The following is a 12,901-nucleotide window of genomic DNA, read 5'->3' on the forward strand; positions in this document are numbered from 1 at the left end:
CTGTTCTGGCATCCAGTGAGAACTGGAGCCATGCTGGAGGTCCCCCTTGACCCCCAACACCCAATACTTGGCTGTGGCTTACAGCTGTGCTTGTAGAGAAACCAGCCACTGCCAGAACCATGGTGCAGCAGAGAGGAAGCCAGTGGACTGAATACCCCAATCTCTTTCTCCTCCTGTTGGCTGAACCCAACCAGAAGCCATAGAGCAAAGGAACCTGGGGTACATAGCCCTCAGAGGTCAGCTCTCTGGCCCCAAGAAGGCACAAATTAGGGACATAAGGGTAAAGAGTGGATCTTGGGGTTGGGGCACAAATGGAGAAGAATCATCAAACAGATTGAGACCCTGGTTGTCCAAGGATCAGGCTGGGGAGATCTGGGGGAATTAAGTCTGGGTAATATTAATTGCTTTTGCTCTGAGACATGCACTTTCATGACAGATGTAAGTCAACTCTGAACCATCAGCAATGAACAGGTTTTCCCCCCAAACTTTCTAGAAACCAAAGAGAATGGTTTTTGGTTCTCAGCTGTGAAGCAAGCCTAAGGCCCAATACAGGAAGGATTCTGATTTCCATTTTTCCTCCTATGTCTAAAACCAGGCTCTTAAACAATTGAGAAAGTCACTGAAGACAGGAAAGTTTATTTTGGACCCAGATGATAATCTTTTTCTAGAATTTGTATTTCCCTTCCTAAGCCTCTTGGGGTCTCTGGCCTGGACCTCATGGAATCTTCCCTGGAGGGACTATCATCTGGGCTTAGCCTGGTTGGCAGAGAGGATCAAATTCAGCCATGTACAGGGCTGGACTTTCTAGAGGACCTTTCCCTAAGTGGTGGTGATCCAGGGCTCCTCTCGTCACTATGTGTAACAATCAAGGAAGCTGGAATCCTTTCTTCAGGTCATCTCTGGTGTCTGCTCTGGCTTCCTTGCCTTTACTAATTTTAAGCAGCTGTGTTTTACCTGGGCTTCTTGGCTTTTGTGCAAAAAAAGATGACTTTGCAGTCTCTACCAAGCTGCCTGCCATAGTGGAAAGAGCCATGGACACAGTGTCAGGAGCCAATTTTCACCGCAACAATTTTTACATACTACCCGTGTGACCTAATCAGTCTCTGCACACAGTCCAGACTCTCCCCAAGATAGATGTCCAGGATGCTTGTTAGTGGGATAATAATAACAACAGCACATACATTTTGCAGCACTATACTTTTAAATGCATTGTCTCACAATGGTCTTATTACCACATTACAGGTGAGACATTGAGACCTAGGGAAGAATAGTAACTTGTTCAGGGCTAAATACCTTTGAGCCCAGAACATCTCTTCCGAATCTAGTGCATGCTCCACTAAACCAGGATGCATCTCATCCAGTAAGCCAAGCTAGAAGGGGCTGGGGTAAAGGCTGTGATGGACAAAGCTTTGAATGTGTAACCCAGAAAGCTGTGCACCCTTGCAAGCCGTGCCGGATCAGCCAATGGTAATGATTTCCATTCGGGTGTCTGTTTTTTCTTTCAGTCATGAGGCAGTGAAATCCATGTTTCACACCCAGATGAGGTGGGTCAGTCTTTTGAAGCATCCCTCTTCCTCTGACCCATCTCCCTCACTTGCCTGGTTTGCTGGGACGACCCCTTCCCAAGACTCCTTGGCTGCCGTCAGTCCATAATGTCCTCCTGCTCCCAGTGTCTTATCTTTGTTGAATGTTGTATTTTTAATGCATTTAAATGAATCATTTGTTCCTCACCTACCCACCACCTGCCTTTGCTTTATTCTGCTTCTTTTCTCCCCCTTTCACTCCTTACTTTTCCGCTCTCCAACCTTGAAGCATGCACCTTCTAGTTCACATTATCTCCATAAAAGCCCACATCGTCCCCCAAAACCTTGACTACCATGAATGAGGACTGTTGATATTACTGACCCACTAAAGGATTGCGTGTTTGTTTTTAATCCCCAACTTCTCACCCAGATTGGGTTCTGAAAATAGCACCCCTAATTTTGAATAACAAATTCAAAATATCTATGACATTTTTGATAAATATTTACTCATAGTATTCTCTTTACCTCTCTGACCAACTATGAATTATTGGTTTAGCTTACATTTTACTTTTGTCTTTTCTTAATGACAACCAAATGGCCCCAGACAGGTCTTTATTTCAGGCCGGCCATGAAAGCTCTGGAAATGGTCTTTGAATTAAGAACACAATTCTGCATGGGAGTTTGGGCTCTGGAATGCAGGGGTAGGGATACTGGTACATCTGAGTCTGTGTTGGTGCGGTGGCATTGCACATGATTTTGAATGATTCACATCATCTGCTAGGCTTGGATTCCTTATCTGTAGAGCAAAGGTCAAGATAAGAGAATCCCTAGGGACCTCTAGTTCTACATCTTTTTGGCTCTGGGCTCTGTTCCTAGTCTCTACAAAAAATACTTAAATAAGTTGCCTACTTGTGGCTTAATTAGCTGAACTACAGGGTTACAGAGTGTTGGAGATGAAAGGCATCTGGAGTCCAGGGTAGGGAAGTGACTTGTCCATGAAACCTGGTTGGAGGGAGGGCCAGGGCTAGAACCCTCCTCTCTTGACTCTTTCTGCAGTGCTTATTCTGTGTTGGTCCCCACTTGCCCCTCCTTTCCCTGTTCCAAGTAAGGTAAAATGGGTTGAACATATATGCATTTTTTAAATATTCAAAATAACATTAAGTTAATTTGGTTTTGCACATTCTTTAACATCATTGAAATAATCTGAGACACACTGAGACCTTGCAAGAATTGGCTTATCAATTCTTGGAAGCAAAGGTATTAGAAATTCCAACCTGATTGGCCACTGAGTTACTGTTAAGTTAGGATATGTCACTATGGGACTAGTGGGGACAGAATTGCTTACTTATCCCCCCAGGGTCAAACACCAGAGCTCCGCACTCCACACTGGCCAGGAGCTGCTCACAGAACTGTTCAGGACATTTGTGGAATTCTAAAGAGCAAGGGCTTTGGTGCATCTCATTCCTGTGCATTGCAGACCCAGGACACAGCCTGAAAACAGCCAGCTGAGGCTGGTATGATGTGGTGAAGCGTGAATGCACTTGGGTTCTAATCTTAGCTCTGTCACCAAAGTGCTGTGGGACCTTGTGTTAGTGTTCTCGTTTGTGAAATGAGGGTCCCTTGCAGCTCTTACCTGGGGGTGGGTTTTAAACCTTAAGTGGTCACATCTGATGCCTGGGCATGCATGTCACTGCCATTCAGCTGTCACTCCCTTGGTTGTCATTTCAGGGTACATGGAAGGGGCTGCCTTTGACTAGGAACCTTCTGGGGTGCTGGAGTCTTGCCCCGCCTTTTACATGGTGTCTAACAGCTTTTCTGGGAGGCACAAGAAATGACCACAGATCCCTATACAGATGCTCTCCCCAGCCCTGTGCATCCTGCCACTCGCTGTCTGGGTGATGGCTTCCCACTAGGAAGTGAGGCCTCAGATCCCAGGGAGATATGAGTACAGGAGCTTGGCTTAGGACCCAGCTTGCAGGGCTCACCACTTGTTTTCTGTAGCCGTCTGGCCTGTGGTGGAGGGGGGCATGGCTGAGAGGCCTTGAGCTGGCCTCCACTTGTTAGATTTAGATGTAAGTTCTGCAGTGGGCTTTTATCTTCAACACTTCTGTATCTATTACATGGTAAGGTAGATAATGCTTTAGGTAATTGGAAGGCTGGGTCCAGGCTGGAAAGGAATTGAAAGGTGGTCTGCTGTTGCTAACTACCTTCAACCAATAAGCCAATAAGATTAACTGAATGGAGCATATTCGACTGTTGCAATGAACAGAGTGGAATTGTCCAGAACACTGTGCCTGAGGTCACATCTCCGCTTTTTGGGAGGAGTAGGAGTTTTCTCAGATTGCTAGGGAAGTTGCTGTCTTTGAGACTCCTTGAAGCCTTGGAGAGCATGAATCTCATTCTGATGGGTGTGGATTTGATTTACTCTTTTCCTTTTGCTCTGCTCCAGAATTGAGCTCCGGGCCCTGGGCAAGATCTCAGAAGGTGAGGAGCTGACCGTGTCCTATATCGACTTCCTCAACGTCAGTGAGGACCGCAAGAAGCAGCTGAAGAAACAGTACTACTTTGACTGCATGTGCGAGCACTGCCAAAAAGGGCTGAAGGATGACCTCTTCCTGGGGGTGAAAGACGACCCCAAGGTACATGCAGCCCTGCTGTGGGGTGTTCGTGGCCATCAAGGAGCCAGTCAAGGGGGGATTCCACAGCTAATCAATATGTTTCTGCCTAATACCTTCCCAGAGGACCAGCCTCTAACCATTGGGGAGGTGGCATGGTGTGGTGGCTAGAGCAGTACTAGTGTCCTGGCACCACCACTTGCCAGGTGCTTGCATTTGGGGAAGTCACTGAGTTTTCTCTTTGGTAAGATAGGAATAATGGTCCCACTACAAGGGGTTGTTACAAGGATTAAACAAGATGATGTATGTAAAGGGACCAGCATATAGAGTCGGCGCTCTGCAAATTTTGGTTCCTCCTCCTGCCCCTTTACAGGTTAAGGAATGCTGAGAATTTCAGATATCGAGATGAGACAGGCAAAGGGGTTTGCTGTCTGGTCATTATAAAGATTCTCCTATGGAGATTGGGCAATGTTTAGCTTGGTTGATGTCCTTTACTCCCTAGCAGCTGTTGCCGTTGAGTCCTCTGAGCAGCAGAGCACCAGAGGAAGGCTTGCGGAGGGGACGTAGGAGCTCAGCTGAGCTGGGAGGGAAAGCTGAGCCACCAGGTATCAGAGTAGCTGATTAAAGCAGCAAGCCGAAAAGGAGAGTGGAGTCTGTAATCACTACAATAGTGTAAGCAAGAAGCTAAAACCGGAGAAAGCGTCGCCTCCCCTGGTCCATTTCCTCCCATGGAGCAGTGCACCAGTGAGGGTCAGGTGGATCAACACAGGTATGGGGGCATCTCACTGTTGAGGGAGCCCCAACAAAAGCCTCCAGCAGTTTTACAGACCTAGGGTTGGAGGGAAGTAGAGGGTGAAGTGCTAGGGATGGAAAAGTACTGGGTACCAAGTCAGAGTGGGGAGAAGTGTCTTCAAGCCTTCCCCCTCTTCCTTCCATAAGGAGGCCTCAGCAGAGGTGCTGAGGAGGACCTTGGCCCAAGGTGTCAGATAAAGAGACCCAGGAATGAAGGTGCCCAGGCCAGGAATGCAACTATGTGAGGAGCATGACCACACAGGGAAGCCTAATTTCTTGACTTCATCGTGCACTGTCTCCCTCCCCGCCACCCTCCCAGACAGCCATGCACTGGCTGTGCACCAGGTCTGGTGGGTGAGGGCAGCTTTCCGCTGAGGCCTGCCAGGTAAAGCCTTTGTCATTGCCTGTGCCAGGGCCTGAGAAATCACACATAGGTTTTTAATCAGGAGCCAGACTTTCAGGGGAGGTTAACTGAGCATTTCTATAAAACTGACAGTCTACTAGTGTATTTAATATACAAATACTTAAATGTACTTTTAAACTAACTTCCACATCCTATATGAGGGCAGAAATTTGCCTCTGATTAGAGCAAAGGCTACAAGCAAAACTGACTCCTTGGTATGGATGGTGTGGCCCCCTCAGGGACTTTCATTACTCGAAGGTGTTAGTGCTAATAATATTCAGATAACACTGTCCCTCCATCCCTAACTCATCTCTCCCTTTCATCCCCTGGCTATTCTAGACATTTTTTTTTTTTTTTGCCACCAACTTATTTTAATTCTCAATATATAATATTTTTTACCTGCTGACCAAGTTCTTCTAAGAATTTACCCTGCAGACATACTGGCACACGTGCACAAAGATATACAAGGAACATCAAAAATTTCATGGAAAGACTTCTCTTATCTTTCAATTCTATTTTTCTATGAATTTATTGAGGTTACCTTGTATGTAAAGACAGACATTGCAGCATTATTGTGAACAACAAAATATTGAATAAAACCTAAACAACCACAGTAGAGAAATATTTAAATGAAGGAAATACCCTGCAATTATTAAAATGAATGAGGTAAATCTTTACATACAGACTTGGAATGAGCTCTATTTCTTAAGGGAAAAGAATTAAGGGGCTAAACAATGCCATGGGTATTAGTTTGCTTGGGCTACTATAACAATGTACCATAAACTGGGTGGCTTAAACAACAGAAATTTGTCTCATAGTCCTGGAAGCTGGAAGTCCACAATCGAGGTGTGGGCAGGGTCAGTCCTGAGGGCTGTGAAGGAAGGATCTGTTCCGATCTCTCTCCTGGGCTTGTGGTTGGTGTGTCTTCTGCCTGCATCTCTTCAAGATGTCTTCCCTCTAGGCTTGTCTTTTTCTCTCTGCATGGCGTTCTTTTTTAAAGGACCCCAGTCATATCAGATTAGGGGCCCACCCTACTCCAATATGATCTCATTTTAACTACTTACATCTGCAATGATCCTATTTCTAAATAAGGTCACATTCTGAGGTACTGTGGGGGATAGGAGTTCAACATGTGAATTTTGGGGGGATACAATTCAACCCAGAACACTGTGTGCACTACCATTTATGAAAATTAAAAGGGATGTACACACTCACACAAACACAGACCCATGCTCACCCAGGCATGGGCAATCATAGTCCATCTCCATACAGACAGAAGTAGGAGAGGAGGCTGTGACCAACAGGTCGACAATGCCTGAGGTGGAGAAATTGACAGACAGCCCTCCCAGACAGGAGACAAAGCAGTTGGGACACAAGGGTTAACACGTTCTTTATAGGAACAACATCCTTTTCACAGAATCAAAGTTCCTGTATTCCAGACAATCTATACTGGCATGTACGCATGAGGCAGGAGCGCAGTGTCATAGGTGCTACAGAGAAGAGTCATCACTGTGTCCCCCCACCCCTGACCTTCAGAACCTGTGGGATAACATGTCTTCTCTGCGAGCCAGCAGCCTTCCCTCCTGGAGCCTGGCCCTGAGTGTTTTTGTTTCATAACTTGCTCCCAACACCAATTAATTATTTTGTTAATAGTCCAGACGCTCTTTTCTCCCTTCTAAAATTAAACAATCATGTAGTAATTTTTCTAAATCTTTTGATGTTTACCTGACAGTTTTCAATAGTTCCGTAGGTGATATGTGGCCTTCAGTTCCTATGTCTTCTCAATATGCTCCTGTCTTCCAGCCTAAATTGCAGAGTTGGCATCTCTCTTGATATAAAAGATCTATGGTTTGTGCTTGAACCTACCCAGTATCAAAGCAAAAGCTTCCTGTTGGTTTTTAAATCAAATTGGTTTTCTCTAAATCAGTTTATAAATAGTTACTTATAAATAAATAACTCAAAATAAAAACAACTCATCCTAAAAAGTTGTGGAGAAAAAGATTGAATATATCTTTTTAAAAGCAAGTGCATCCTAAGGCATAAAAAAGCCACTATAATGTAGTAGAAAGAATACTGGAAAAAGAAGTAGGAGGCTTGTGTTCTAGTTCTTTCTTTAGGCCTCCATGTCTGAGCTTTCTTTTTCCTTTTGGGCCTGTTTCCTCATCTGTAAAATGGGAAGTTAGACTAACTTACTAATGGTTCCTTCAAGTGGGACTATCCACAATGTCATCACAGTTGTTTTTCTTTTTTTTACTCATAATGTTCTATCCCAACCCGATAAGTCTCTCTTCAGTACAGCAGCCTCAAACCTTCCATTGGCATCAATATCTTTCCTAGCTCCTTAATTTAGGTATATATGAATCTAAATGGAAATAAAAACCAAATATTTTTATTTTTTTTAGATTTTTATTTTTTTTAAATTTTATTTTGTCGATACACAATGTGGTTGATTATTGTGGCCCATTACCGAAACCTCCCTCCCTTCTCCCTCTCCTCCCTCCCACTCAACAATGTCCTTTCTGTTTGCTTGTCGTATCAACTCCAAGAACTGTAGTTGTTATGTCTTCTTCCCCCCAAACCAAATATTTTTAAAAGTGAGAAGGTAACATCAACATTTATAACATTTCCCTCAGTCGTACTTCTGGACTCTCGTTGTTTAGACTGCTTAGGTTTTCTTTTTCTATCTTTAGCCTCCACCCATGGCTTTCACACAGAATGTGCCAATTTTTCAAGTGTGGGGAACCAATACTCCCCTTACCCCCTCCTCCTCTGCCTCCTCCCTTCCTGTTCCTCCTTGTTTTCTATTTATTTTGATGCTCCCAGAGAGGTCAGGCTTTCACTGCAGAGGTTCCCTAAATCCTGCCTGTGAGTCAGATGGTTCCTGGCTTTAATGTGGAAAGCAGAGCCTGCTTGTTTCTTTCTCAGAATAGATTGATCACATGTTGCATTTACTAATTAACAACCTTCCTGCAAGGTTGTTTGGGGAATCTTGGAAGTTGCCTCCTTTAGAAAAATTTGTTCACTTCCAGAGCTTAAAGTGATGCTCTTCTTCATATCATCAAATTGAGCAAGACTTTTATTAACACATAACCACTTGATATTCCCCAAATCTACCCTACAAGCTGATTATTGATTACTCCAGAAGAGTCACTAAGAATTTTGAGTTTTAAAGATCATGGAACTTACAGTAGATAAGAGACAAGTGGTGATAAACTGGACGTTGATTTTATGAGTTGCTGCTTGGGCAACAAGCTATAGATGAAACTAAAAACGTAAGTTTGACAGGTTGGTGGTTCACCTCTGGGCCACCAGTCACAGAACTCTGTACAACGAAGCAAGACATGGACCCCCTCTTGTTAATGTTCTTGATTCAGGTGGGCTTAGCAAAGCAGACACATACTGAAATGACTTGTCTGGAACAGACAGGATTTGAGTTCACAGAAGGCTGAAGAATGCTCTGAGGCTAGGTAGCGGGCAGGAAGGCATCCAGAAGCCAGAAATCTCACCTAAATCAAAGGTCAAGGCAAAAGTTAAGCCAGGAGGTAGATCTGCATGCAGAAGTCAGAGCATCGATGAGTGCATCACCTGTGTGGGTCAGGCCATAGGACAAGTACAGGTAGACACACGGAATTCCAGGGAGGCCCAGATACAGAAGAATATGGAAACGAAGGGAGCCAAAAGTGTAGGTACAGTCAAGAACTCTGTAGAAGCCAAAGCAGGTGAGGTGGGTAGAAGAACAAATGCCCCTTTCCTTAGAAGATCGATCTTGGGCAAACGGTCCCAGCCAAGGGCCTCTCATATGCAAGATGGATGGACATCCACTGCAGAAGTGGCCCAGGACAGCTGGGAGACTGAGGGAAGATGATCTTCATCCACAGAGGGGGCTATATTGGCACTGAGACAAAGTCTATCCTCTTGTTACTTTTTGGTAGTTTATTGAGGGGACCTCACAAAGCAATGTGTCTGAAGAGAGCTGTTCAGCCCAATTCTTTACAGTACAAAAATTGTACAAGCAGAGAAATGGAAAATAAATTATTCTAGCTTCATACAGTGGAAAACTCTATTAAAAATGATGACATAGATATTTTCTATTGATATGGAAGAATGTCTATAATAAAAGGAGGGAAAAACATGCTATGGACAGAAATATGGTATCATTCCAATGAGAAAAAAAATTTGATCCTATTGTCATGTACATACACATGCATGTGTATACACACATAGGACTGAGATTCAGCCGGTACTCACATGGTAAGGCTATCATAGACATACTTGTTGTTGATTGTCAATGTCTGTGTTCTGATTCGTTAGTGCCTTTCCTGTACAAGTTGTTAAATATTTTAAATGTTATTCTTGTATGTATATGTAGTGGATCGAATTATGTCCCCCCAAAACTCATTGAAGCTTGAATTGTGTCCCCCCCAGTTTTATGTATTAGAGAGTGGGAAATCCTATTATGGTAACTGAAAGGTAGAGCCTTGAAGAGGTGATTGGATTGTAGGACCATGCAGTAGTGAACAGATTAAAAATGGTGGTCAGGGGTGTGGTTCTGAGGGCTTTAAAAGAAGAGGAGAGTCTGTCTCTCTCTCTCTCTCTGCTCTCTCTACTTCCACCATCTTGCAACGTGAGACTCCTGGCTCACTGTCGCCACCACCAGATGGACTTTGGACTTCCCAACTTCAGAAACTTAAGCAATAAATTTTGTTTTCTTTATAAATCACCCAGTTTCAGATATTTTGTTATAAACACCAAAAACAGATTAATACAGTATGCATAAGAAAATATTCCCCCAGTTGCTAACTCTGACCATCTTTGGGTGGGTCTTGGGCATTTTTACTTTTTTCTCCATAGTTTTTCATATTGTTTTAATTTTTCACAGCTTGCATATGTCAATTTTACAGTCAGAATAGATAATAAATTTATTTTCATTTTAGAAAAAAGTTATATAAGATTTGCTTAAGCAAAAATAAAAAGTCTCAGAAGAGAGCCTCTGATATGAATAAGCATAGCAAGTAAACTTTTCCTTTGGACATTGAGAAATTTGGCACTTTTTCTTCAAAATTATGGTGTTCTCATGGGAACTGGCTTGTTATGGTATTTCCTTACCTCAAGTATCAAAACCTCATTTCTGGGGGCACGAGGTCACTAGACTGCTTAGGCGAATGCAGTAAGCCTAATGAGTCTAGATTTCACAGAGACAGATCACAAATGCTCTCATGATGTGATTTTGGTCAAGATAAGGAAATATGGACTGGAGGCTAAGACACTTGGTAGGGTTTGAAGAACTACAATCACAAGGGCCCTCATGAAATCCAGTGGCAAACTGGAGTATGATTTTTGGGTCAAATCCTTGGGCTCTAATCTTCAGCCCTGTGCTGGTTAGTATTTAAGTCATTGACTTGAATGAAGGCAAAGATGCCAGGGCAGACCTGTGGGATATGTGGTTGACTTGAAGCAAAGAAGAAGAGTGGCAAATATTTCAGGTGATAGAATCAGTATCCAAAATGACAGCAAAAACACAAGAGGGATCAATGTCAGGTTCTGCTCTGGAATCCAAAGGCCCAGGAATGAGCAGACTGGGGTCAATTGGCTGCCAGAAAGTCTCTGGGAGTTGGTGAACAGAAAACACAATATGTGTCAGAAGTGTAATGAGGGAACCAAAAAGCTATAAGGATCATAAACAGCATTGCAGAAATGAGGCATGCAGAATGAGGAGCCATCAATCTTGCACCACATTGAATGTCAAAGATGACAGCTCTTCAGAGACAGAATGGGTTGCCTCGTGAAGGGTCTCCAGCTCAGTCTCTCTTCTTTTCCCAGCCCTCCAAGGAAGTGGTGAAGGAGGTGATACAGTTCTCCAAGGATACACTGGAAAAAATAGACAAGGCTCGCTCTGAGGGTCTGTATCATGAGGTAAGAACTCCCTTTTATAGGGGATGGGGGTGAGGAAAAGGGTGGAAAGGCTGTCAAGTAAGGGAGGGAAGTGGGGTGAGGATGGGGAGGCACCAAGCAGGTTGTTTTTCTGGAAGATGTCCCTTGGTTGAAGCCATTACTCTTCTTGACCTTAAACCTTGAGCACCTCTGAGGAATGTGTTCTCAGCGACTGTTAAACCCACTGAAACTGGGTCTGAGGAGAGCAAACGCAGCCTGAAAATGGCCCTGGGGCATCTATGAAATCTGAGACTGGCACCAGAGATGGAGGAATGGAGATGGCGGTGGGACATGCTGGGCATGGGTTGTTTGCTTTCCCCTAATTGAACCATGTGCTGCTGTGGTTTCCAGTCTCTACCAATGGAGCATTCAACCGTGGCTGTCAAAGCACCAGAGATTCTCATCTGCCTGTACACTAGCATCACCTTTGAAAAATCCTGATGCCCAGACTCCTACCCAGGACAATTTCACTAGAATCTATAGGGGATGGGACACAAGGTTTTTAAAGCTCTCAAGTGATTTCAACATGAAGCCAAAGTTGAGACCCACTGCCAAATACTGGCCTGCAGAGAGTTTGCATTGAACTAAGCTGGGAAGCGTGTTGGAAATACCGATTCCTGTGTCTTAACCCCTACAATACAATTCATCCCATTTGCAACAGAACACAGGGACCATGAATCAGTATTTTTTTCCAAGCTTGTTAAGCATCTCAGGTGTGCAGCCAGGTTTGAGTGTCACTAGGACATGGCAATGTGCAAGATTCATTTCTGTTCATTTCTATGTGCCTTTCTCTCTCTTCTTCTTCCTCCTTCACTCAGTCATTCGTTGCACATTTCTGAGCCCTTTCTGGGGTGAGCAACATAAGCCATGCTGCTGTCAGGTGGAGAGACTGTCACGTGAACAAAACGTTATTGTACAGTATGGAAAATCTATGTCAGAGGCACGAGTTAGGAGCTGAAGCAAGCAGGAGCTCCACTGGTTTCATTCCCCGGCTTCTCCCCTCCTCTTCTCCCTTCAAACATGGCATGGCAGGGTGTTGGGCTGGACACTAGCCAATGGGCTCGAGGTGAATTGCTTGCCAGCCCTCGTTTTGCCGCACCCCCGCCCAGTTGCCCCACGGGCTCTGGGGAAGTCTCAGAGCAAAATTAGTTTTCACTTAGTTGAAATAGAAAGAATTATATGGCATTTCTCCCATAACAGCAGCAAGGGAAGAAAACAATGAACAACTAAAATCTGGAGACCATTTGACTTTGTAGGGTGCAGCCTAAGCCTATGTCTGCACGCGAATCAGTCGGAAAAGATGACAGACCCATCTTATTTCTCACCAGGGGCAAGGCAGTGTCCTCCGGGTGGGTCTCCCAGCTTCCTGGGAGCCTCCTTCTCCATTCATCCATCTTGTACACTTCACGTAGGGCAAGATTATCCAAGCTCTCTGTGAATAATTCAAACCACACAGGTAGCATCTCTTTTCCAGATATTCGGTTTCAGCTGGTCTGGAGCAGGGCTCGGATATCAGTGTTTTTAAAAAGTTTTCCAGCTGATTCTAAAGCACAGCCAGGGTGGAGAATCATGGGAATGGTTGTCAAGATGGAGAATGACTGATTGGTTTGAATCCTTGACCTGCTGTTCACTACCGC

At 44.3% G+C, this 12,901-nt stretch overlaps 1 protein-coding gene across 3 annotated transcripts in view; it reads left to right on the forward strand.

Annotated features, from left to right (window-relative positions):
* SMYD1 (SET and MYND domain containing 1) overlaps nucleotides 1-12,901 on the forward strand; it is a 37,931-nt gene that overhangs the window by 20,073 nt on the left and 4,957 nt on the right. For 2 of the 3 annotated variants that reach the window (XM_063078448.1, XM_063078446.1), the window contains exons 5-7: nucleotides 1,506-1,544; nucleotides 3,973-4,162; nucleotides 11,154-11,246. In XM_063078448.1, the coding sequence (XP_062934518.1) occupies nucleotides 1,506-1,544; nucleotides 3,973-4,162; nucleotides 11,154-11,246 (322 nt within the window). The remainder of the gene's footprint in view (nucleotides 1-1,505; nucleotides 1,545-3,972; nucleotides 4,163-11,153; nucleotides 11,247-12,901) is intronic. The other variant, XM_063078447.1, reaches the window with a different exon arrangement.

Source organism: Cynocephalus volans, chromosome 14 (assembly GCF_027409185.1).
Source record: "Cynocephalus volans isolate mCynVol1 chromosome 14, mCynVol1.pri, whole genome shotgun sequence".
Classification (NCBI taxonomy): Eukaryota; Metazoa; Chordata; class Mammalia; order Dermoptera; family Cynocephalidae; genus Cynocephalus; species Cynocephalus volans.